At 42.1% G+C, this 27,134-nt stretch overlaps 1 protein-coding gene across 15 annotated transcripts in view; it reads left to right on the plus strand.

Moving 5' to 3' along the window:
- LOC144501380 (uncharacterized) overlaps positions 1 to 27,134 on the plus strand; it is a 338,685-nt gene that overhangs the window by 94,315 nt on the left and 217,236 nt on the right. For 10 of the 15 annotated variants that reach the window (XM_078225050.1, XM_078225051.1, XM_078225052.1 and 7 more), the window contains 7 exons: positions 2,088 to 2,123; positions 4,000 to 4,047; positions 8,100 to 8,135; positions 12,276 to 12,335; positions 13,022 to 13,057; positions 16,961 to 17,020; positions 17,915 to 17,950. In XM_078225050.1, coding sequence (XP_078081176.1) covers positions 2,088 to 2,123; positions 4,000 to 4,047; positions 8,100 to 8,135; positions 12,276 to 12,335; positions 13,022 to 13,057; positions 16,961 to 17,020; positions 17,915 to 17,950 — 312 coding nt within the window. The remainder of the gene's footprint in view (positions 1 to 2,087; positions 2,124 to 3,999; positions 4,048 to 8,099; positions 8,136 to 12,275; positions 12,336 to 13,021; positions 13,058 to 16,960; positions 17,021 to 17,914; positions 17,951 to 27,134) is intronic. The other 5 variants (XM_078225061.1, XM_078225065.1, XM_078225062.1 and 2 more) reach the window with 2 other exon arrangements.

The following is a 27,134-nucleotide window of genomic DNA, read 5'->3' on the forward strand; positions in this document are numbered from 1 at the left end:
ACACAATATTCCAAATGTGGTCTCACCAAGGTCCTGTACAGTTGCAGCATAACCCCACGGCTCTTAAACTCCAACCCTCTGTTAATAAAAGCTAACACACTATAGGCCTTCTTCACAGCTCTATCCACTTGAGTGGCAACCTTTAGAGATCTGTGGATATGGACCCCAAGATCTCTCTGTTCCTCCACAGTCTTCAGAACCCTACCTTTGACCCTGTAATCCACATTTAAATTAGTCCTACCAAACTGAATCACGTCACATTTATCAGGGTTAAACTCCATTTGCCATTTTTCAGCCCAGCTTTGCATCCTATCTATGTCTCTTTGCAGCCTACAACAGCCCTCCACCTCATCCACTACTCCACCAATCTTGGTGTCATCAGCAAATTTACTGATCGACTGATTTACTGGTTTAAATGGACATAATGGCCCAACCTTCCCACCTCCGGATCATAGTTTCTGCAGAAGTCTTGAGAATTGTCCAGGAAGTTTAAACTTTCCAACGCACAGTTCCCCTGCTGCTCACAACCCTGCACAAATGCTGGAGTCTTGGAACTGATCTGCAATACTTACGTGGATAGTTGCCCAGGAAATGTTGGACAGTTTCAAACGTAGTCTAAAACCTGGACAGCCCAACAATCGACCCCACTCCCAATCAGCTGTCCTGACCATCCAACTGCAGCCCCTGGCCATCTGGCTACCCTCCAACCACCCAAATACTGTCTGACCTGACTATTTGCCCACTCATCTACCTGCCCATTATGTAGCAAACACTGGTTTTGTGATGCAGAACTTACGCACATTTTCACTGCAGCTGCACAACATCATTTTCCATTTCTTGCCTGGAGAGATTACTGTGTACCTACCCACTCACACTCTTACCCACTCTAGTTACCCACCTATGGACCTACCCACTCACCCACCTACCTACTCATCAACTCTATCCATTCATCCATTAACCCACCATCCATCTACACACTCCTCCACGTCAACCACCTACGCACTCATCCTCCTCATCCAGTCACCCACTTACCTATTCACCTCATTCACATCCACCTCACCCCCTTATTCACTCACCCACTTAACCATTCACTCACTCACCCATTTATCCACTCACCCATTCATTAATCTATTCAATAATGTTCATTAAAAGACTTGACCTTTAAACATTTTCTAGCATCGGGTCAGGGGAATCTTTGCACGCAGCAGCCATGCACGCAGCATAGCTGTTGTTTGGAAGACTCAGGACATTTATGAACAGCATGACAAAAGATCTAGCTCTAACTTTTAGACTATGGTCGCAATCTTCGAATTCTAGAGCTTGAGCAACTCTGAGCCTATCCTCAAAAGCCACCCCCAGTCTTCTCCAGCTGAAAGTTAGCAGTCATCCACCAGCCATGCTGCAGCCACTGAAGCAGCATTTCTAAGGAACACCAGGACAGGTAAACGTACACAGAAGACAGGCACAAACAGAATACCAAAGTGATGATTGAGTTTTGTATCCAATATGTAATGACGATTCATAAATTTTGTTTGGGATGTTTATTTTGTGGTGGATTGAGACAAAACAGACACTCTGGTGCCAGTGACAATGGAAAAGTGTTGAATGGAGAATTGGAGTTGTAGTTACAGGTAGGGCAATCGGATGAGTTCTTCATAGACACCCTGGCCGGAAAGGGGCTGATTTGGTTGCTTCCTCCCTTTTCCCCTTCCGCGGAGAGAGACTTGCCTCTTCATAATTCCATGCACAGAATTGGGCGCGAATACCTATCATTTCAACCAGCGGGAAACTTATTACAAAATCTGCCTGCCATGGCACTTTGTTTCAAAAATGTAAAATTCCACCCTCTGTTTTTATTTCAGATTTCCAACATACATAGTATTTTGCATTTGTACCATAATTTGTTAGTTGGATTTGAACAATTTGCATTATTGTTGAACATTTCAGGAAGAGGGTTTGTCTCAAATGAAAAGGTGCTAATGGTCTTCGTAATATTCACCATTGGTCTTCATAATATTCACCATTGTTCAACTCTCAATGTAGTTGGTTACTATTCTGTCTAATTTGTCAATCCTCTGTCATTGTAGGTGGTTATGCAGCAGCCAAAGCTGCTAAATATGGAGGTAAATTTTCTTACTCGATTGATGATAAAAGCATCAAAATATTATTACATAAAAGTACAGTGTAGAAATATATTCTTGCTAATCATGTGACCAAAGTGAGTGGTAGAACAGGGGCAGAGTGGTCTTCTCCTGTTTCTATATTTGGACCACTGTTGTTACTCACGTTATCATGACAGTTTAATGTCAAGTAGCACTACTTGTGTATTAACACTGATGGTATATTTATAGACATGGTGGAACATTTGCAGTACTACTGTCTCTGGTCTCAATACCACCAGATACTTATGAGGAGAATGGTAACAGATTTCAGGGCACAGATTGATTAAATGGGCAGACAAATGGCAGATGGAATTAACCCAGAAAACTGAGAACTTTACAATGTACTCACACAAACTTTGGAAGGTGGTAGGACAAGTTGAGAAAACTGTTGAAACCAAGATTTTGAAATATTTGGTTGGAATTTCACCAGGTCACTTAGAAAAGGCATGGAGATTTGTGAGTAGTGTGGGATAGCATGGGGTATAATATCCAAACGTAACACTTTGGACCAGAAATCTAAAGTCTTTACATCACAAACATATGACCATATTAAACAGGAGCAGATGTAGGCCTTTTGGCTCCTCTCGCTGCTCTGCTATTCAATTTGTTAACGTTTGAAGTCTGAATGATCCCCACAGGTTATCTGTCTCTGCAGATGCTGTCAGTCCTGCTGAGATTTTCCAACATTTACATTTTTGTTTCAGATTCCAGCATCCGCAGTAATTTTCATTTATTTGCTTGTCATGGGTAAAATAGCAGAGAGGGTGGGATTAAGTGCTAAAGTGGCCACTAATTAGCTACTAAAAGCCCTCAAAAGGTCGACAGCTGAGTGGGCCACCTCATACCTTCAATAGCCCCGATAAAATGGGAGACATATTGAGGCGGGCAGGTAGGCAGCAGGCAGACTATACGTTGCATTTTACAGGCCCCTTCATCTTCAAAACCACTAGCGGGGACAGTAAAATTCCATCCCGTCAGCAGAAAAGAATGGGAAAATGGTAGAGAATGAGCAGTCTTCATGATGAAGATAGTTTCAATGAAAAGACAGAATATTATTGGAGGTAAGCAGATAATGTAGACTTTATGGGTATGATTAAGAAATAGAAAAGGATTTAAGAATGCAGTGGGAGTTGTGTATTGGTCTCTGTGACATGATAGATAGTATTGCAGAAAATTTGCATCTTCGTTCGCGGAAGGGAATCTTCAGTGCCACTAAAAGTAAATGGAATTTTGGCTGGAATGTCAAATTCTCCATTTTCACTTGCAGTGGGGTGGGTATGTACAATATCAAAGAATTCTGCCCTATATCTCTTAATTACAGAGGTGAGACGAGAAACAAATTGAAGTGGGAGATTTAAAGGGGAAAATAGGTTAAAATAAGCAGATATGTTGGAATAGTAAATCTTTTAAGTGTATCCAGGATAGTTTTCTGCAACAAAATGTCATTGATCCAACAAGGGGGGATCCATATAGATTTAGTAATGAATAATGAACCAGATTTACTTAATAGCCTAACAATGCATGAATGTTTATCTAATAAGCGATTATATGATTGACTTTTACCTCGGCACAGATTTCCATTCCTGGGTTGGGTGTGCAGAGATGGGAGAATTCCTAGCTCTGTGAATCCGACCTTTAAAAATGGCTTCCCAGATGTTGGATAACAGAAAATGTGTAGCTGATGAGAGGCAACAATTTTGATGGTGTATACTTGTACTTGAATAAGGTTGACTGATGACTCGATAAACAAGTTGCATATGTTGCAGCAGTTCAAGCTTTGTGACAGGTAGTCTTAGTAACATTCAATGATTGTAACTTGCCTATTCTGGCATTTCAGGAGGTGTTCCAGGAGGTGTATCTAGAACTGTTCCAGGCGGCGTTCAAGGTAGTTTGATCTCTCAATAGCATTTTAGATTAATTAAGACGAGTTGAATGAAAAGTGTTAATTTGTCAATTTTGGAACACAATCAATTTACACTTTGTATCATTGCTGCAATTATTATGTTAATGTAGCCAGTCCCTGAGTTATGTGCCCTAGCAGTCTTGTGGTTCAGTGTGTGAACAAAGCTCAAAACTATTGTGAGGTCCTAGCAGTGCCTATCTATTTACATTTGCTTTAGAGCCAAGATGATACCAGCTAATTGTCATTATAGTCATCTGACCTCCTTTGGAAACTGTCATAGCAGACACATCCTGGTTCACCCAGCTATCCTCTTCATTTGAGCTGACCATTTGGCCCACACTGGAAATAATTGTCTCAATATTCTGCTCAATAGAAAGTGGAGTTGGACTCCTCCATGCTATGCAGCATTATGAGCAAGTCAGGGTGCCCAATTCATCTAATATTTCTGGGTTAATTCTCATCAACCACCTCCTTTGGCTTGGCCTTCATAGACAGCATCTAAGTCCTCTGTAGAAAAGGTAACATCAATCCCTCCTTCTGGCAAACTGGCACCTACAGTGTCTTATCCCCTGCTCTAGCTCCTGTGTACTTGTGACCCTTAATTTTTCAAATCTAGTGAAGAATAATCTGCAATGCCTTTTTGTTAATTTTTTAAGTGGACCCTGCTGCCTCTTGAAAATTTCCTTTCGTGCAATTATTTTACTCATTAACTGGACCATCTTGTATTTTTAATCAGTCATTAAGAATTTCTCTTAAGGGAAATGGGTACTTTCTTCAGAACCCAATAAATCTTTCTAATAAGGTTTTAAATTTCTTTGATTTGTGAAGTTTGTAACATGTCCTATGACACCATTGTGACGTTAGTGTAACTTTAAGAACTTTTTAAAAAAAAATCATGTTCTCTGCAGTTGTAAGCAGGCCTTTGTGGTTTGTGTTTCTGGGCTGGCTGCTCGAAGTGCTTTTATTGTTAGTTCATTGGTTTAAATGGGGTTTTGTTTATTTTTACTCTGGGATCTTTTATGACCTTGCGTTCTGAGAGGGAAGATTGATTGACAAGTCAAAGTCAGGTGGTTCCTCCCGAGGACAAATGTAAGGTTTTGTTTTCTGTTTGGCTGCTGGCTGCAGTTTTTAGTTTAGAAGGTGGTGGCCATCAAGCTGAAAAGAAGTGTTTCTCTCTCTTTCCCTGGTTTTGGAAATTCTGCTGTTAGTTGGAAATAAGATTCCTGGAGTGGAAAATCTGCTGTTGGTTGACTTGCCGAGAGTCTCTCTCTTCCTGGTGATTTGGGGAAGCTGTTCTGACTTCAAGCTGTTCTGGGTGTATATCCAAAGGGCTTCTAGAAGTTACAAGGCTGGGAAGTCAGAGTTTCAATTCTCCACCCAAAGATCTAAGTTCCAGCATCACGTGAGCATTCATATTGTATGTATGGAACCTGTGGCAAAGGTTTTGTTTATGGGATTCATTTCATTGGAACAGTGTTTAGCTGTTAAGGGTTATACAATGTCACGATTGCTCTTTTCTAGTTTGTAATTGGTAAACGTTATTGCTAATTTTCTTTCTATTCATGTTAACTGTATTCTTAAATAAACTTTGTTTAATAAAAACTCCCTAGTGGGTCATTTGAATCATACCTGAAGTGAAATATCTCATGCTTACCCTAGCTAAGTTCAAAGTGTAAAACTTATGATTCAGCCGAACTTCATAAAACACTTTGGAGTTTCTGACCTGAATTATAACAGTAAGAAGTTTAACAACACCAGGTTAAAGTCCAACAGGTTTATTTGTAGCAAAAGCCACACAAGCTTTCGGAGCTGCAAGCCCCTTCTTCAGGTGAGTGGGAATTCTGTTCATAAACAGAGCATATAAAGACACAAACTCAATTTACATGAATAATGGTTGGAATGCGAATACTTACAACTAATCAAGTCTTTAAGAAACAAAACAATGTGAGTGGAGAGAGCATCAAGACAGGCTAAAAAGGTGTGTATTGTCTCCAGACAAGACAGCCAGTGAAACTCTGTGGGGGTTACAAATAGTGTGCCATGAACCCAATATCCCGGTTGAGGCCGTCCTCGTGTGTGCGGAACTTGGCTATCAGTTTCTGCTCAGCGACTCTGCGCCGTCGTGTGTCGCGAAGGCCGCCTTGGAGAACGCTTACCTGAATATCAGAGGCCGAATGCCCGTGACCGCTGAAGTGCTATATTCGGGTAAGCGTTCTCCAAGGCGGCCTTCGCGACACACGACGGCGCAGAGTCGCTGAGCAGAAACTGATAGCCAAGTTCCGCACACATGAGGACGGCCTCAACCGGGATATTGGGTTCATGTCACACTATTTGTAACCCCCACAGAGTTTCACTGGCTGTCTTGTCTGGAGACAATACACATCTTTTTAGCCTGTCTTGATGCTCTCTCCACTCACATTGTTTTGTTTCTTAAAGACTTGATTAGTTGTAAGTATTCGCATTCCAACCATTATTCATGTAAATTGAGTTTGTGTCTTTATATGCTCTGTTTGTGAACAGAATTCCCACTCACCTGAAGAAGGGGCTTGCAGCTCCGAAAGCTTGTGTGGCTTTTGCTACCAAATAAACCTGTTGGACTTTAACCTGGTGTTGTTAAACTTCTTACTGTGTTTACCCCAGTCCAACGCCGGCATCTCCACATCCTGAATTATAACGCCATTTAATGAAGAACAGGGAATTGTCTTTCTTCGGCCAGCTTGACCAAAGAAACAAATGATTTGTTAATACTTTTTTTGTTGTTTGTGGGTGTTTGTTCTATGCAAATAGGACAAAACGTGTTTTTTTTCTGGATTACCTCAGAGGAATCGAAAGAAACAGTGGTTTAACTTGGAGACTAAATGTCAAATTTCACGTTAGTCTCCCCTCAATGAGGTTGTGATGTGGAGATGCCAGCATTGGACTGGAGTGGGCACAGTAAGAAGTCTCATAACACCAGGTTAAAGTCCAACAGGTTTATTTGGAATCACAAGCTTTTGGAGTGCTGCTCCTTCATCAAGTGAGTGGAGTCCACTCACCTGATGAAGCAGCAGTGCTCTGAAAGCTTGTGATTCCAAATATACCTGTTGGACTTAAGCTGGTGTTGTGAGACTTCTGAATGAGATTGTGATTGCAGTTTCTAGAAACACAAGTGGTGTTGCAGTTGCATATCAACATTCTGCGTTATGAGTCATAGCGCTTCAAACATGACTCCCAGATACACCAGTCACTCTGCCCAGAAGGACTTATTGAGAAACATTGCAGGAATGTCCATTGAGCTACGGAAATCTGTTGGCCCAGCCAATGGATACTCTAGCAACATTTATTCAGCAAGCTTCTCTGTGCTGCCATAATCCATCACAATCTATTCATTGAAACATTTCTACTTCAATTCCACTTCAAACGTTGGCACCCTGGTTAGCACTGCTGCCTCACAGCGCCAGGGACCCAGGTTCAATTCCTGGCTTGGGTCACTGTGGAGTTTGCATGTTCTTCCTGTGTCTGCGTGGGTTTCCTCCGGGTGCTCCGGTTTCCTCCCACAGGCCAAAGATGTGCAGGTTAGGTGGATTGGCCATGCCAAATTGCCCCTTAGTGTCAGGGGGACGAGCTTGAGTAAATGCATGGGGTTATGGTGTTAGGGCCTGGGTGGGATTGTGGTCAGTGCAGACTCGATGGGCAAAATGCCTCCTTCTGCACTGTAGGATTCTATGATTCTATTCATGCAACCAGTTGTCATGTCACTGAATAGACAATAGAATAGTCAGGCTTTCTTGCAAGTTAAATTGCACGTGCCCTACATACTAGATAGGAAGTAATGGGCAAGTAATCTCATTTCGTTTCATGTTTTCTTCTGACCCTAAAGATTTTGGCACCTTGTCAGTTGGAATTGAATGATTTGAATTCATCTTGAATATTTCAGAAATGGGGTCTATCTCGAATGAGGGCTCCTTTTGGTTTGTGTAAAGTTACTAATTGATTCACTTTGCATGTAGCTGGTCTTTGCACTGTCATAATATGTCAATCCTCTGTTAATGCAGGTGGGTACGCAGCAGCTAAAGCTGCTAAATATGGAGGTAAATGTTTCTACTTCTGTTATTTGTAAAATGTCATATTATTCTTCTATTAGTAAGCATAGAATATTGATGAAAGAAATATTGATAAGAATAGAGTGTATAAAACTTTAATTCATCATTTACTTAAAGAAGAAAGATTTGTTCAAATATTGCTATAATTTTTCCTTACTTTACTGATTGGTAACATTGGGTCAAGTGAATCAAGTACCAGTAGGGGAATATTTTGGGAACAGTATAGTTTAGGCTAACTATGAAAAATGACAAGGAGCAATCATAAAATCCCTACAGTGCAGATGAAAGCCAATTGGCCCATCGAGCCTGCCCCAGCGACAATCCCACCCAGATCCTATCCCCTTAACCACATGTATTGACCCTACCAATCCCCTTAACATTAAGGGGCAATTTAGCATGGCCAGTCAACCTAAGCTGCACATCATTGGACTGTGGGAGGAAACCGGAGTACCCGGAGGAAACTCATGCCGACACAGGGAGAATGTGTAAACTCCACAGTCACCCCAAGGCTGGAATTGAACCCAGGTCTCCAGCGCTGAGGCAGCAGTGCTAACCAATGTGCCATTGTACCACCCCAATTAGTTGGAGGAGGGCCAACTTCAATGGGATAAGAACGTATCTGGCCCAAGCAATTTGGAGTCAGCAATTGGCAGGAAAACGGTATCTAAACAATGAGCTCCCTTTAAAGAGCAGATAATTCAAATAGTCAAGATCTATTCCTAAGTGTAGGAAAAGTAAGGCAAACAATTCCAAAGCTTTGCTGGATGACGAAAGAGACAGTGGGTAAGATGAAACAGAAAAAAGGTTATATGACCACTGTCAGGTGGATAATGCATTTGAGAAACAGGCGAAATACAGAAGGTTCAGAGGATAAGTGGAAAATTAAATTAATTAAATAAAAAGACAGTATGTGAAGAGATGGACAGTTAAAATATAAAGGGATGGCAGCCGGTGACTAGTGGTGTGCCTCAGAGGTCAGTGCTGGGACCACAACTTTTCGCAATATACATTAACGATTTGGAGGAAGGAACTGAAGGCACTGTTCTAAGTTTGCAGATGATACAAAGATATGTAGAGGGACAGGTAGTATTGAGGAAGCAGGGGGGCTGCAGAAGGACTTGGACAGGTTAGGAGAGTGGGCAAAGAAGTGGCAGATGGAATACAATGTGGAAAAGTGAGGTTATGCACTTTGGAAGGAGGAATGGAGGCATAGATTATTTTTTAAATGGGAAAATGCTTAGAAAATCGGAAACACAAAGGGACTTGGGAGTCATTGTTCAAGATTCTCCTAAGGTTAACGTCCAGGTTCAGTCAGCAGTTAGGAAGGCAAAAGCAATGTTAGCATTCCTGTCGCGAGGTCACTGTACAAGAGCAGGGATGTACTTCTGAGGCTGTATAAGGCTCTGGTCAGACCCCATTTGGAGTACTGTGAGCAGTTTTGGGCCCCATATCTAAGGAAGGATGTGCTGGTCTTGAAAAGGGTCCAGAGGAGGTTCACAAGAATGATCCCTGGAATGAAGAGCTTGTCGTATGAGGAAAGGTTGAGGACTCTGGGTCTGTACTCGTTGGAGTTTAGAAGAATGAGGAAGGATCTTATTGAAACTTATAGGGCGGCACGGTGGCATAGTGGTTAGCACTGTTGCCTCACAGTGCCATGGATCTGGATTCGATTCCCAGCTTAGGTCACTGTTTGTGTGGAGTTTGCACATTCTCCCGTCTCTGCGTGGGTTTCCTCCGTGTGCTCCGGTTTCCTCCTACACTCCAAAGATGTGCGTGTTAGGTGGATTGGCCATGCTAAATTTCCCCTTAGTGTCAGGGGGACTATCTAGGGTAAATGCATGGGGTTATGGGGATAGGGTCTGGGTGGAATTGTGGTCAGTACAAACTCAATGGGCCGAATGGCCTCCTTCTGCACTGTAGGATTCTATGATTCTATGATACTTCATGGCCTGGATAGAGTGGATGGGAGAGGATGTTTCCACAAGTAGGAAAAACTAGAACCAGAGGGCACAACCTCAGGCTAAAGGGACGATCCTTTAAAACAGAGGTGAGGAGGAATTTCTTCAGCCAGAGAGTGGTGAATCTGTGGAACTCTTTGCCACAGACGGCTGCAGAGGCCAGGTCATTGAGTGTCTTTAAGACAGAGATAGATAGGTTCTTGATTAATAAGGGGATCAAGGGTCATGGGGAAAAGGCAGGAGAATAGCTGGCTTTTTCCCAGGGTGGAAATGGCTGCTAAGAGAGGACTCAGGTTTAAGGTGCTGGGGGGTAGGTACTGGGGAAATGTTAGGGGGAAGTTTTTCACACAGAGGGTGGTGGGCAAGTGGAATCGGCTGCCGTCAGTGGTGGTGGAGGCAAACTCAATAGGGACTTTTAAGAGACTCCTGGATGAGTACATGGGACTTAATAGGATGGAGGGTTATAGGTAGGCCTCGAAGGTAGGGATATGTTCGGCACAACTTGTGGGGCTGAAGGGCCTGTTTGTACTGTAGTTTTTCTATGTTTCTAATAGGGATGAGGAAAATATCAGCCATGATTGAATGGCAGAGCAGACTCGATGGGCCGAGTGGCCTAATTCTGCTTCTGTCTTATGGTCTTATGGAATACAAAAGTCTTCTACAGGTATAGAAACTCAAAAGGTGGTAAAAGGAGGAATGGGGCAGATTAAGGATCTAAAAAGGTATTTATGTATGGAGACGGGCATGGCTGAGGTATTAAATGAATACTTTGCATCTGTATTTATGAAGAAAGAAGACGTTGCCCAAGTCATTATGGAAGAGATGGTACTTGAGACGTTGGATAGGCTAAACATTGATTTAGCAGATATTAGATAGGCTGGGTATATGTAAAAGGTGATAAATTACTTGGACCAAATGAGAAGAATCCAAAGAGGGTTGGATCTCCTCACTCTGCCAGTGGGAGCAAATGTGGAATAAAGACTCACATGTGCTGGCATTAATACCTCAAGGGCAGTTTTTGAGGAGGTAGCCAATCAAGTATATGCCCCTCTGAATCTCCTCCAGTTGAGAATAGAGGGCAGAGTTCCAAGGCTGGAGGACCCTTAGGAGACCTTCCACAGCTAATGCTTTGGCAGCCCCACACCAGAGGGGAAGCTGCAATCATAGGTAGGTGAAAAACAGGACCTTTGTAGACTTTTCAAAACTGCAATATAAAAAGAGGCCACACTTGTAAAGCAGTAATCATGGTCGTAGCTGTGGCATGTTGCAATTGCATCCTTGAGGTTTAGGTTAAAGATGATGGACGGAATGCTTGCCTTCAGCCTCCAGTCGGTGGCTGCACAATAGCCTTGCTATTATAGCAGATAAAGAACGTGAGATTTAAAAGATTTGAATGGGCTTTCATGAATGGGGGAGTGGTTTTTAATATTGTGAAGTAATTTAAGATATTTAGATCCATATTTTATTTCATCTCAACATGGCAGCCAAGGGCTGCCCATGGTGAATACTGGGTGAGTTGACATGAAGGGTGTTAGGGCCAGAATGGTTGACATGAATTGGTATTAGTTTAGAATGGGACTGTAAAGGACCATTGAGGTGGATGGGGGTCATGTTTTGGTATTGGCATAGGGAGTTGGCACATGGAGTTGGCATAAGGACATGGAGGTGACACTTTGATTTGATTTATTATTGTCACATGTATTGGGATACTGTGAAAAGTATTGTTTTTTGTGCGTTACACAGACAAAACATACCGTTCATAGACTACATGAGGGGAAGGAAAGAAGAGGGTGCAGAATGTAGTGTTGCAGTTACAGGTAGGGTGCAGAGAGAAATCTGCTTAATATATGGTAGGTCTATTCAAACGTCTGATGGCTGCAGGGAAGAAGCTGTTCTTGAGTTGGCTGGTACGTGTTCTCAAGCTTTTGTATATTTTTCCCGATGGAAGAAGGTGGAAGAGAATACGTCCAGGGTGTGTGTGGGGTCCTTGATTATGCTGGATGCTTTTCCGAGGCAGCAGGAAGTGTAGATGGAGTCAATGGATGGGAGGCTGGTTTGTGTGATGGACTGGGGGATTAGGTGGAGGTGAGGAATGAAGCTTAGAAATACTGTGATGTATTTAGTGCCAACAGTATGATAGAATGTAATGTCCTCACTTCTGACATTCTAGGAGGTATACCGGGACAGATTCCATGGGGTGGACCTGGAACTGCTCCAGGAGGCATTTCAGGTAATTTAATCTTTAATAACATTTTAGATTCATTGAAATAGTGGAATGAAAATGTTATTATTGCAAATTTTGCAATGCAGTCTGTTAGGTCACATTTATAACATAATTGTTGTTTCTCATTTTGTTTCAATGTTGCGATCAAAGTATAAATCCAATTTTCTAGTACTGTGCCTTGACACTCATGTGGCTCAGTGTATGAACAAAATTATGGACAATTATGATTCCATGGTGGCACTTGCCAACATTTGCCCCAGAACCAAGGTGGTACCAGTGTCACCTGAGGTTGTGGAAACTGTCATAAGAGACCACACCATGATGGGCAGCACTGTCATGTTTATGAAGATGACACTTTAATCCACATTAGAAATAATTGTCTCAAATGTCTGCATGTCTTATGATAGAAATAAAAATTAATGGACAAGTAGACCTGAACTTATTCCATAGTTGGGATTTTCCAGAAAATTTGGCGATGCAGCCAAAAGTCCATTGACTTTTGGCAAGAATTTCTGGCCCCACCCAAATCTCAGTCTTTGTTTAATTGTGATTAAAGATTCCCATTCTTTGTCAGCTGGATTTGAATTAATAATAAATATTTCAGAAACGGCATTATAAAATTACAAATTTTCCTATTCTATAAGTAGCTGGTCATTACCCTGTCCTAATTTTTTAATCCTCTGACATTTTAGATGGATATGCGGCAGCTAAAGCTGCTAAATTTGGAGGTAAATGTTTCTATTTCTGTCATTTGTAAAAGCATCAAATTTTATTGCATTATCAAGCACAGAAAATTAATGGCAAACATTTCTTGAGAAGTATCAATTGTATGATGAATTTAATTGTTTTACTGCTATCACCTTTCCTCACTGATTAGCAACATGGAAGTGATTTTAGAAATATAATTCTGCAATTTGGCTGAATTGAGTTTGGCTTTGAGAAGCTTAAATTAGATTGTAGTTCAATAAATTAAACAATATCCATTCCTGGAATTTGGAGCTCAGGGTTCCATAATTCTGTCAGGTCTTTATTACAGGGATTTAGTCCAGAGAAAAATAGGAAAAACAAGCATACACCTCTCTCTTATGGACATAGACCAATATAAAATGTTCCTGCAACAGTCAATAAGTTCTTGGTTAGAAATCTATACAAGTAAAAGATGTAATCAATAAAATATACAATCAGGAATTAAAGTAATGACAAATAGCAGCAAAGGCAGTAACATCGTCACAAATTGTTCAATATTCTCTCGTTAAAATGTTCTACCTAGCATGATTTCTTTCACACAATTTATTAATATCCACTTGACTATTTTCAAGTTGTATTTTAAGCTAGTAGTTTATTTTGATATTTTATCGATCAGAATTTTGAGCTTTGCTCTTTTCCTTCTTGCAGCATTTCACTGTTTCATCCATAACCATCAGTACTAATTGACGTTACTACCTAAAAGTTAATAGAATTGAGCATTACATAATATTTCTATACATGCATAATTGGATCCCTGAATATCACTTCCATCACAAATAACATTTAGCATATTTATCTCATTCTTGTACGCAATGGATAGCACTAATTAAAAGTGTTGAGGTAAATTGTCAAGTGATGTTTGTGAAAGGGTGTACAAGTCTGGTAGTCTCCCAAAAAGTTGTGGCTTCCAGAGCAGTTCAAATATTTGCAAGGTTGAAGTTAACAGATAATAATTAAAAGCAAAATACTATGGATGCTGGAAATCTAAAATAAAAACAAAAAAATGCTGGATAAACTCAACAGGTCTGGCAGCATCTGTAGAGAGAAACAGAGTTAACAGGTGGGATTCTGAAGGCCCATTCGTCATGGCTGCTAGATCTTGAGATCTTCCCCACTCCCCCCACCCCCTCAACCTGCGACGTAATCAGGTTCATACCCAAAAAGAACATGAACGTGATTTCCATAAGCTTAAATTAATCTACATAGTATTAAAAGGATTGGCGCCATTGTGCATAACCCCATTAACCCCCTGCAGGCATGACATCACACCAGTGGAAATCACTGGCTTTTCAAAATAAAACCAATCATGATGAACATGCCAGGGGTGCATAGGTGAGTATAACCCTCGGGTGGTGTGGGACATGGCCAGGGCACTGCTCTTGGAACCAGAGGTGTGGGGTTTCTGGGATGCCCCATTGAGGGAGGGTTCCCCTTATGTGTAGGGAAGGGCCGATCCATGTGTATCTGTGTCTGTATGGTGGGGTTCCCCAGTCATTGAGTAGTTTGGGGGGTGGTTGCCCCTCTGCATGCAAGGGTTTGGAATGTTCACTTGTCCACTGGGGATACTGATGTTCATCAGGGGTGGGAGCGAGCCTTTAAATTAACTTTGAGAAATTACGCCCTATCTCTATTGAACCTGCCTTGCCAGCTCCATCAGGCCCCACCCCTCCAGAATGACAGCACAAACCATGCGCCCCCGATTTTTTTTCTGACAATGGGCCCGATTTTACCAAAACGGGCGTGAAATCGCAGTAAAGTTGTGCGTTGTGCCTATACCACGATCTGCACCCGATTCCGAGCAGATCGCGGCTTTACCAACACCCGATTCGGGCGCGGGTCCGGTCCGCGCCCGAATCGGGCGGCTCGACGATTTAAATGCATTAGCATGCATTTAAATCGACTTAATTAACCGCGCGCCCAACCCTACCGCCAAATCCCACTTTACTGTCTTCTGGCCCGTTCCGAATCCGAGCTTTTAGCGACCTGCAGAATAAAAGTCCGAAGCGGATTTCTATTCTGCAGGGGAACCTCCGAAGCCCTCTCTGCCCTTGTGAAGTCACCATCCTCCTCGACCATCCTTCGCTAACCATCCCAGCAGACCCCCCCCCCCGGATCAGACCTCCCTGGGAGGCAGGCCCCCCACCCGGCAGAGCACACCCCCAACCTACTTCGATCGCTGGTCTCCCTCCACCATCCTTCCGTTAGCAAGATAAGCTGTATGTTCCTCAGCTAGATCCGCTTTGGTCAACACAATGATGGCCCTTCTGCCTTGTGGGTCCATCTGGCTCACCAAGCCAGTTACAATACTGCGTTCAGAATCTACTTAATCATCTTGGATACAAAGGATAATGAATGGTACTGGTCGATCTTCCTGGTGTTATCAGTACTGTAACATCAGGAATGGCTGCCAACACCAAGGATATAATTTTTAGCATAAGCAAGGCTTACATGCAGAACCCTCATGCCATTATCCTTTGTATCCAAGATGGTTCAGTAGATGCTGAACGCAGTATTGTAACTGACCTGGTGAGCCAGATGGACCCGTCACCACACCCCCTCTTCTCGCCCCCCCCCCCCCCCCCCCCCAGAGGGTGATCTGGGTCCCGCCCCCTCTCCTCCCCCCACCCCCCCAGAGATCTGGGTCAGAGAGCCGCTCTCTCTGCTTTTTTCCCCCCACCCGGGCACGCTGCTTCGGATTTTCTTCGAACTGCGAATGCGCAGTTCGGAGCTCCGCCCACAGCGCGAATCAGACCGAAGCCAGCAAAACACGTATGGGGGCGCTGGAAAGAGGATTCCAGGCTCGGATCTATTTGACGCCCAGATTCGGCACTTAGACTCAAAATGGTAAAATCAGGCCCAATGTGTCAGAAGATCTGGTGAGAAAACCTGGCTTTGTTTGTAGAGCGAAACACACTCGTTTTCAATCAGAATCTGACATGTTGCCATTTTTGTTTTTGAAAATTCCACCCAAAATTTTGGATCCAAATGATCTTTCTACTGAACTGAAGCAAGGCCGAGATTATATAGTTGGAAAGAGGTGGAGGAGGTGGGGCAGAATAGAGGACCAGGGATAGGGTGGGGCAAAGGGGATATGGACAAATTTGTCCTGGAACTAAGACAAAGGGGAATTAATGGTGCCACGAAGAGATGAAGAGTGCTAATGGTGGCAAAAAGTCAGATAGCAGAATGTGTTAATGGGAGCAACTGAACAGGTGGCCAAGTGGGGAAGAGGTGGGGTTGTGTTGGGCCAGGGAGCTGAAAAAGAATGGACAACAAACTACAAAAGATGGGGAGGCAGTGTTAGATGGAGGGGGAAGTTTACTGCCTAAAGTTGTTGAGTCCAGATAGGCACATTACGACCTTTTTTGGCTGGGTTGGTTTGATATAATTTCTTTATTTATCCCTTCATGTTGCATTCAGATGGCTTCTCTATAGCCATTCACATCTCACCTGCATCTTTTTGTTTTTATACAACCTATTACCACTCTCTCTGGCTTTTACACTGTGAAAGCTATTTATTATTTAATCCCACTTGCCCTTTGTCCTATCACAGACCTTCCATTTTGTTCTTACTAAAGCACTCCCCCGCCGCCATCTCAAATCTTTCTAGAAATGTTTCTCATTTTTTTTCCAATGAAAGGCCATGATGACTTAAAAAGTTAACTCTTTCTCTTCATGGATTCTGCCCCACCTGCTGAGTATTTCCAGCACTTTTTATTTCTATTTCAGATTTCGACATCTACATTATTTTGTTTTTGTAAGCTGCAAACCATCTTACAAAATAGAATACTGCCAAAGAGAATGTCTTTAGTACCAATAGTGTGCTCTTCTGTTGGGTTTATTTGGCATTCAATAATTGTAACTGCCCTCTTCTGTCATTCCAGGAAGTGCACCAGGACAAGTTCCAGGAGGTGTACCTCGAACTGTTGCAGGAGGTGCTGCAGGTAATTTGATCTCGCATGAATAACATTTTAGATTCACTGAGATAAGTCAAGTAAGAATTGTTTGGAGATAGAAGCAAGAATATACCATACAACCCATGCCCTATCATTCAATGCGAACATGGCCGATCTTTGGCTTCAACTCCACTTTCCGTTCTGCTACCCGCACTTGATTCACTGAGAGACCAAAAATATATCTGTCTCAGCCTAAAATACATTCAAAGATGGAGCATTCAATCATATTGGATCAAAGCTTGGGGATTTACATGGATTAGTTCAGATGAATTGCACAGAAGTATTGGTTTTCTTAAGGGACTAAGTATGAAATATTGTGTTATTCTTGCCTCCATGAGCTTGTAATGGGATTAACACCATCGGAGTTGATGTCAACCATCTGTATTTAATGTTTTCCCAAATGTGAGTGGTGGAGCTTCAAACACTACTCCCAAATTCACTGTCCATGCATGCAATCTTTCCTTATCCATGATCAATTAACACTTATTGAGAAAGATTGCTGGAATATCTATTAAAATGTAGAAATCTGTTGGTAGCTCAGGCTAGTAGGTACTCAAGCAACTTTTGTTCAGCAAGTTTCCTCTGTGGTCCCAGATTTACCAGAATTAATTTGAAAGACAATTGCTCTTCCTAGTTCAGTTCTTTTGGGATACAACCAACTGTTCAGATGTTCAATGGAAGAGATAAAGTCATGGGCAAATTATTTTATTCCATATTTTCTTTGGATCTTAAAGATTACTAAGCTTAGGTTAATATTGAAAATTTCAGGAATGGGGCTTATCTGTATTGAAAGTCTCCTGTTTTTCTTCATAATGTGACTCATAGTTCCATTCTGTGTTTTACTGGCCTTTGCTATAACTTGCCAATCTTCTGTCATTACAGATGGATATGCGGCAGCTAAAGCTGCTAAATTTGGAGGTAAGTTTTTCATGTCATTTGTAAAAGTATACAATTATAAATATTCCATGTTTACAAATAAAATAAAAACTTGATTGTTAATTGCATATTAATTGTACTTAATGGTATGCAGTTGGTGGGCATTAACTCGGGATTCAAGTGCGTCTATAAAATGGAACAGCCTGAAGCTGTGTGGGCTGGGTGAGGAGGTGTATGTTTATAATGTATATCTCTTGTAAATAAATACTTAGAAAAGTGACAAATATTGAAAATCTCTTTACCTCTTTTGGAAATGTATATATGAGAGTATAGTTCAACTATTTGTGTTTCAAATAACATATGCGTGGTGATATGTTTGAGGAAGTATTTTTGAAACAACCTAAAGAGGTAGCAGGTATTGAAGCAAAACTAGGGAAACCAAATAAAATGCACTCATTACCTAAATAATGCCTGCAGGATATGATATTGTTCAATAAGATCTATTTAGCTGAAAGTAGACTGTGTTGAACCAAAAGCAGATAATGCAATTTTTTATTGGTATCATAAAGGGAAACTTTTAGGCCTCATGGTGTATGTTGACTATTTCTTATGGTGTAGTACTGTGAAATTTGAGAAATGTGTTATTAATAAGATTAGAGTACTATTTAAAATTGCATATTCACACCCATTCACACAAGTTCCAGGAGATGTACCTCGAGGACAAGTCCAGCCATCCACATCCTTTATTCTCTCTGTGGACAGCTATTAACAGTCTTTTGCCCTGGTTTCTATAGCTATGACTCATCTTTCATTCCCTCCCCCTGCAGTATAAATATCTTCCACTTTCTATGCCTTTTAGCTTTGACAAAGGGTCGTCTGGACTCAAAACATCAGCTCTTTTCTCTCCTTACAGATGCTGCCAGATCCGCTGAGATTTTCCAGCGTTTTCTCTTTTGATTTAAAATTGTAATTCAGTCTTATAGAGTTCTTAAATGTATTGGTTTAGATATTAAGCAGAATGGATCTAGAATAATGTGAGATCAACAATCCTATTTGACGAGTATTAAATCATCCTGTTTAATTGTAATGGTCATTACAGAAAGGTGATGTATATGTACAGAAGAGACAGAACAATTGCAATGCTTGATGGGTCACTTGTACTGGCCGCAAACCCATACTAAACCAGATGTTAGTTTTGATGTGTTAATTAATTGTTACAATTTTACACACTAATGTAAAGAATATTTTCAGGGCAAATAAAACATTAAGTTAAATCTGATAAATGTGAACCAAAAAAACGTGGAGCTAGTCAGTGTGAGAATGGGAAATGTTGTCCTTTATCTTAGGAAGCCAAGAAAATAAAAAGGGTGGTTAATATACTTCAGCTGCCAAAAAACTGGAAGTGGATATGGAATTCTATTTATTAAATATTTTAAGTAAAATTCTCTATGATCGATTTACTGAAGGCACCAATTGTATGTAATGCATATATGCTCTTTGTAGGATAATGTATACCTATAATCTGAGAAGTCCTGTGGTGAGCAAAGGTTACAGATTGACCTTACTGACTTGAAGCAAACACTGGAGAAAAAGGAAATCTCTGAAATTGAATGAGTGAATACAAGTCAGCAACAGTCGGACAGTTTTGCATAAAGAATTGCATGTGCCAATAAATTGTTAGGAGTCCTAGAAGAGGGTCATCTCACAATATAATGCTTCGGGCAGAACATTGAAGGCTTTGATATAATTTGTTTTGAATGTTGATAATTTGTATTTTTTTATTTAGAGAACAGAAAGGGAATCTGTTAATCATGTATCATTTAAGCTGAATAGAATGCAAACTGTGAGCATTAGCTGAGGAATCATATATGCTCCTATAAACGCACAGTTTAAAGCTGTTGTGTTAGGAAGTTTTTTTATTCATTCTTGGGGCGTGAGCATTGCTGAGAAAGTGGTTGTGAGCCACCTACTTGAACAGCTATGGCAGATTCAGCATAATTATAACCACAGTACTGTTAAGGAGGGAGTTCAGGAATTTGACCGAGTGGCGATGAAAGAAGAATGACATAGTTCCAAATCAGGATTGTGTGTGACTTGGATGGGGAACTACAGAGATCTGGTGTTTCTATATGTCTGCTGCCCTTGTCCCTCTAAGTGGAAGGTGTTATTGAAGGAGTCTTGGTCAGTTGTAGTGCATTTTGTAAATGTTACACATTGTGTGATCGTATGCACACAGTGGAGAGAGTGAAATGGTTAAGGTGGTAGGTGGTGTATTGATCAAGCCGATTTGCTTTGTCTTGAGTGTTGGAGCTGTACTCATCAAGGCAAGTGGAGAGTATTCCAATATACTCCTAGCATGCCTTGTAGATGGTAATCAGGCGTTTGGGAATCAGAAGGTCATAGAGTCATCGAGGTTTACAGCATGGAAACAGGCCCTTTGGCCCAACTTGTCCATGCCGCCCAGTTTTTACCATTAAGCTAGTCCCAATTGCCTGCGTTTGGCCCATATTCCTTTCTACCAATCTTACCCATGTAACTGTCTAAATGCTTTTTAAAAGACAAAATTGTACCCGCCTCTACTACTACCTCTGGCAGTTCATTCCAGTTCATCACACCCTCTGTGTGAAAGAATTGCCGCTCTGGACCCTTTTGTATCTCTACCCTCTCAATTTAAACCTATGTCCTCTAGTTTTAGACACCCATTCCTTTTGGAAAAGATGTCCACTTTAAAAAGATGTCTACCTTATCCAGGCCCCTCATTATTTTATAGACCCCTACAAAGTCACCCCTAAGCTTCCTACACTCTAGGGAAAATAAACCCAGTCTATCCAGCCTCTCCTTATAACTCAAACCATCAAGTCCCAGTACCATCCTAGTAAATATTTTCTGTACTCTTTCTTGTTCAATAATATCCTTTCTATAATAGGGTGACCAGAACTAAAGTAAAGTAAAAGTAAAGTTTATTTATTAATCACAAGTAAGGCTTACATTAACACTGCAATGAAGTTACTGTGAAATTCCCCTAGTTGCCACAGTCCGGCACCTGTTCGGGTCAATGCACCTAACCAGCATGTCTTTCAGAATGTGAGAGGAAACCGGAGCACCTGGAGGAAACCCACGCAGACACGGGGAGAAACGTGCAAACTCCACACATACAGTGACCCAAGCCAGGAATTGAACTCTGGCCCCTGGCACTGTGAAGCAGCAATGCTAACCACTGTGGCCTTACCAATGTCTTGTACAACTTCAACATCCCAACTCCTGTATTCAATGTTCTGACCAATGAAACCAAGCATGCTGAATGCCTTCTTCACCACCCTGTCCACCCGTGACTCCACTTTCAAGAAGCTGGACCCCTAGATCTCTTTGTTCTATAACTCTCCCCAATGCCCTACCATTGACTGAGTAAGTCCTGCCCTGGTTCCATCTACCAAAATGTATCACCTTACATTTATCTAAATTAAACTCCATCTACCATTCATCAGCCCACTGGCCTAATTGATCAAGATCCTGTTGCAATCCTAGATAACCTTTCTCACTGTCCATTATGCCACCAATTTTGGTGTCATCTGCAATCTTACTAATCATGCCTCCTAAATTCTCATCCAAATCATTAATATAAATGACAAATAACAGTGGACCCAGCACCAATCCCTGAGGCACACCACTGGGCGCAGGCCTCCAGTTTGAAAAGCAACCCTCTACAACCACCCTCTGGTTTCTGTCATCAAGATGTGGAGATGCCGGCGTTGGACTGGGGTAAACACAGTAAGAAGTTTAACAACACCAGGTTAAAGTCCAACAGGTTTATTTGGTAGCAAAAGCCACACAAGCTTTCGAGGCTCTGAGCCCCTTCTTCAGGTGAGTGGGAATTCTGTTCACAAACTTCATTTGTTTGTGAAAAACGTTTGTGAACAGAATTCCCACTCACCTGAAGAAGGGGCTCAGAGCCTCGAAAGCTTGTGTGGCTTTTGCTACCAAATAAACCTGTTGGACTTTAACCTGGTGTTGTTAAACTTCTTACCTTATTCTGTCATCAAGCCAATTTTGTATCCAATTGGCTACCTCACCCTGGATCCCATGAGATTTAACCTCATACAAGGTGATCTGCTCATTGCAGAACTCCTGTTCTCATAGCCACCGTATTTATACGGTTGGTCCAGTTACGTTTCTGGTCAATGGTAACCCAAGATATTGATGATGGGAAATTTGGCAATGGTAATGCCATTGAATGTCAAGGGGAGATGGTTAGATTCTGTCTTGTTGGAGATGGTGATTGCCTAGCATAAATGTTATCAGTACAAACCTGAACACTGTCCAGATTTTGTTGCAGGTGGACATAGACTGCTTCAGTATCTGAGATGTTGCGAATGGTATTGAAAACTGTGCAATCATCAGGGAACATTTCAACTTTTGACCTTATAGTGGAGGGACGGTCATTGATGCAAAAACTGAAGAGGAATGAGCCTCAGACATCACCTCTGAGGAACACCTGCAGCTCTGTCCGAAGGCTTAGATGATTGGTTTCCAGGCACTAGAACCACCTTCCCTCAATTATGATCAGAACCAGTGTAAATGTTTTCTCCTGATTCCCATTGACTTCAATTTTGCTGGTGCACCTTGATGCTACACCTGGTTATATGCTAGATTTAGCTGGTGGATATTCAGCAGCACCGTGGTTACCACTGCTGCTTCACAGCACCAGGTACCCAGGTTTGATTCCAGCCATGGGTGACTATGTCTGTGTGGAGTTTGCACATTCTCCTCGTGTCTGCGTGGGTTTCCTTCAGGTGCTCCAGTTTCCTCCCACAATCCAAAAATGTGCACATGAGGAGAATTGGCCAGGGCAAATGCCCCTTGGAGAATTAGTGGGGTAAATGCGTGGGATTAGGTTGGGGGGGGTGAACCTGGATAACATGCTCTGTCAGAGTGTCGGTGCAGACTCGATGGGCTGAATGGCCTCCTTCTGCAGTGTAGGGATTCTATGATTCACTCGTGACCCTATAAATGAACCCAGATTGAAACTGTGGCATTTGGGTAAGGATGTGTATGTTTTTATTATGTATCTCTAAAATATCTTAAGGTCCAGTTCTATCTTTCACCACCTGATTTTACATGTGAACAAGGAGCAGAAGTAGGTCATTCAGCCCCTCGAACTTTCTCCACCATTTACTAAGATGGCTGATTTGATAGTAGCCTCAAATCTGCATCCCGCCTACTCCCAATAATCTATTACCAGGAATCTAACCAGTTCTGTCTTTAAAATATTCAAAGACTCTGCTTCCACGACCTTTTCAGGAACAGAGTTCCAAAGACTTTGGTTTTGTGAAGGGGAAGTCATGTCTTACTAACTTGATCGAGTTTTTCGAGGAAGTGATGAAGATGATTGATGAGGGTAGGGCAGTGGATGTTGTCTACATGAACTTCAGTAAGGCTTTTGACAAGGGCCCTCATGGCAGACTGGTACAGAAGGTGAAATCGCATGGGATCAGAGGTGAGCTGGCAAGGTGGATACAGAACTGGCTTGGTCATCGAAGACAGAGGGTAGCAGTGGAAGGGTGCGTTTCTGAATGGAGGGCTGTGACAAGTGGTGTTCCTCAGGGATCAGTGCTGGGACCTTTGCTGTTTGTAATATATATAAATGATTTGGAGGAAAATGTAACTGGTTTGATTAGTAAGTTTGCGGATGACACCAAGGTTAGTGGATTTGTGGATAGCGATGAGGACCATCAGAGGATACAGCAGGATATAGATCGGTTATAGGCTTGGGCGGAGAGATGGCAGATGGAGTTTAATCCGGACAAATGTGAGGTAATGCATTTTGGAAGGCCTAATACAGATAGGAAATATACAGTAAATGGCAGAACCCTTAAGAGTATTGATAGGCAGAGAGATCTGGGTGTACAGGTACACAGGTCACTGAAAGTGGCAACGCAGGTGGAGAAGGTAGTCAAGAAGGCATACGGCATGCTGGACTTCATCGGCCGGGGCATTGAGTTTAAAAATTGGCAAGTCATGTTGCAGCTTTATAGAATCTTAGTTTGGCCGCACTTGGAATATAGTGTTCAATTTTGGTCGCTACTCTGCCAGAAGGATGTGGAGGCTTTGGAGAGGGTACAGAAAAGATTTACCAGGATGTTGCCTGGTATGGAGGGCGTTAGCTATGAGGAGAGATTGGAGAAACTTGGTTTGTTCTCACTGGGACGACAGAAGTTGAGACAGAGTCTACAAGATTATGAGGGGCATGGACAGAATGGATAGTCAGAAGCTTTTTCCCAGGGTTGAAGAGTCAATTAGTAGGGGGTATAGATTTGAGGTGCGAGGGGCAAAGTTTTTAAAGGAGATGAACGAGGCAAGTTTTTTTTACAGAGGGTGGTGGGTGCCTGGAACTTGCTGCCGGGAAGGTAGTGGAAGCACATACGATAGTGAGCTTTAAGAGGCGTCTGGACAAATACATGAAAATAATGGGAATGGAGGGACATGGTCCCCGGAAGGGTAGGGGGTTTTAGTTCGGTCGGGCAGCATGGCCAGTGCAGGCTTGGAGAGCCGAAAGGCCTGTTCCTGTGCTGTAATTTTCTTTGTTCTTTGACTCATGATCCTCAGGAAAAAAATTGCCTCATCTGTTTTAAATGGATAACCCCTTGCTTTTAAACAGTGACCCCTAGTTCTAGATTCTCCCCCAAGAACAAATACCCTCTCCACATCCACTCTGTCAAGACCCCTCAGGATATTATGTTTCAATCAAGCCACTTCTTACCCTTAAACTCCAGCTCATCTCTGATGATCATAACTCATCGGGGGCCTTTCTGTTACAAGTATCTTCCTTTTGATATTACGTCGGCACCAACCCTGATTATGTCTGTGATGACTTTTAATGGATGTTGATATTTGCACCTGTTGGGTGTTGGGCTGTAACGGGATGTTGGGTTTATGTCACACTACCAGTAAACCCCACAGCCTGCCTGCTGGACTTGCAGAATCTCACTGGCTGTCCTGTCTGGAGACAAGACACATCTCTTTAACCTGTGCTTAATGCTCCCTCCACTCACATTGTCTGTATCTTTAAGACCTGGTTGGCTGTCGAAATTCGCATTCTAATCAGTATTCTGTAACTTGATTTTGTGTCTCTGTGCCCTGTTTGAGAGCAGATTTCCACTCCATCTGACGAAGGATCAGCGCTCCGAAAGCTAATGGCGTTTGCTACCAAATAAACCTGTTGGACTTTAACCTGGTGTCATTTGACTCCTTACTGTGTTTACCCCAGTCCAACGCTGGCATTTCCACATCATTCCTGTAGTTGTACAGGGCTCGTATGAGACCACACCTGGAATATTGTGTGCCATTTTGGTCTCCTTACCTAAGAAAGGATGCACTTGCCATTGGGGGAGTGTAGTGAAGGTTCTGCAGACTGATTCCTGGGGTTGTTGAATGATGAGAGGTGGGTCAAACAGCCTGTATTCACTGGAGTTTAGATGAATGAGAGAGAATCTCATCAAATATATAAAAATCTGACCGGGCAAGACAGATTGGATGCAGAGATGATTTTTACTCTGGCTGGCAGTGTCTAGAACTCTCTCCACGTAATCCCACACAATTTTCATGACTAATCCAATTACCCCTCACACCTTTGGACATTAAGGGGCAATTTAACATGGTCAATCCACCTAATACTGTGGGAGCAAACCAGAGCACTCGGAGGAAACCCATGCAAACACAGGAGAACATGCAAACTGCGCACCGTGCCGCCCATTTCAGACTGAGACAAGGAGAAACTTCTTTACTCAGTATAGTGAACCTGTGGAATTTTCTACCACAGAAGGCTGCGGAGGGCAAGTCAAAGAAGGAAATAGACATATTTCATGATACTAAAAATGTCAGGGGGTATTGAGAGATAACGGGAGTATGGCATTGAGATAGAGGATCAGCCATGATCATGTTGAATGGTGGAGCAGACTTGAGCCACCAAATGGTCTACTTCTGCTCCTATTTTCTATGTTTCTATTACCACCTTTCCCCAGTTATTTTCAGAATGACTTTTCCATTCTTTGCGGTTACTGTTGAGTGCAAATATAGAAAAAGGCAAACGAGTCTTGTGTGTTGCTAACCACATGCCCAATAACTCAAAATAATATTTTGGTTAACAGGAGTCAGTTGCATGACAGAAAGTCAGCATATGTTGAGGCACAATTATTAGAATTTAAAATTAAGTGGACTGTTTTACATGATTTTTTTATTCATTCATGGGATAGGGATGTTGCTGGCAAAATATTTATAGCTGTTGAGAAGGTGGAGTTCTTGAACAATTGCAAATCATGTGGTGCAGGTACATCTGCAATGCTGTTAATTAAGAAAGTGTCACAAGATTGTGTCACACAAGAGCAACATACAAACATACATTTATATACCACTCTTAAAATGTCCCAAGGCACTTCATAGGAACATTACAAAGCAAAATTAGACACTAAGCTATATAAGGCAATGTCAAGGTTGTAAGCTTGGTCCAAGAGGTAGGTTTTAAGGTGTGACTTGAAGAAAGATAGAGAGGCGGTGAGATTTAGGGAGGGAATTTCAGAGCTTAGCACACTAGCAGCTGAAGACGCAACCACCAGTGGTGGAGCAATTAAAATTTTGGATGTTCAAAAGGCCAGAGTTAAATGACCACAAATATTTCAGAAAAGCAATCTAAATAATAGAAATATCTATCAATTCATCTAAAGAATTGAATCCATTTCATTCAAAGAATTGAATTCATTTCAGCACCAGATGAAAGGTTTGATGTATGAGGAGAGATTAAACAGTTTGGGCTTATACTCGCTGGAGTTTAGTAGGATGAGAGGGGATCTGATTGAGGTATATAACATTTTAAAAAGGGATTGATAAAGTAAATGTAGACCAAATGTTTCCTCTCATGGGGCTATCCAGAACAAGACATCATGGCTGGGATTCTCCCAAAACCAAATTAAGTGCCCAACAGGCGGGATAATGGGAGACTCTAGCTATTCCATATGATAATCAGCTCTGTCCCGATTTCTGGTGGGAGACTGTCTCTCAGCCCGTGTGCTGCCCAAGCGGGGCAGCGGGCCAGGAGAATCTTGGCCCACAGGTATAGGTTGAGAGACAGTAGATTTAACACTGAGATGAAGAGGAACTACTTCTTGCAGAGAGTGGTGAATTTGTGGAACTCGCTGCCCCATAGGTGGAGTCTGAATCGTTGAATGGTTTCAAG

The sequence above is a fragment of the Mustelus asterias genome, chromosome 12, assembly GCF_964213995.1.
Source record: "Mustelus asterias chromosome 12, sMusAst1.hap1.1, whole genome shotgun sequence".
Lineage (NCBI taxonomy): Eukaryota > Metazoa > Chordata > Chondrichthyes > Carcharhiniformes > Triakidae > Mustelus > Mustelus asterias.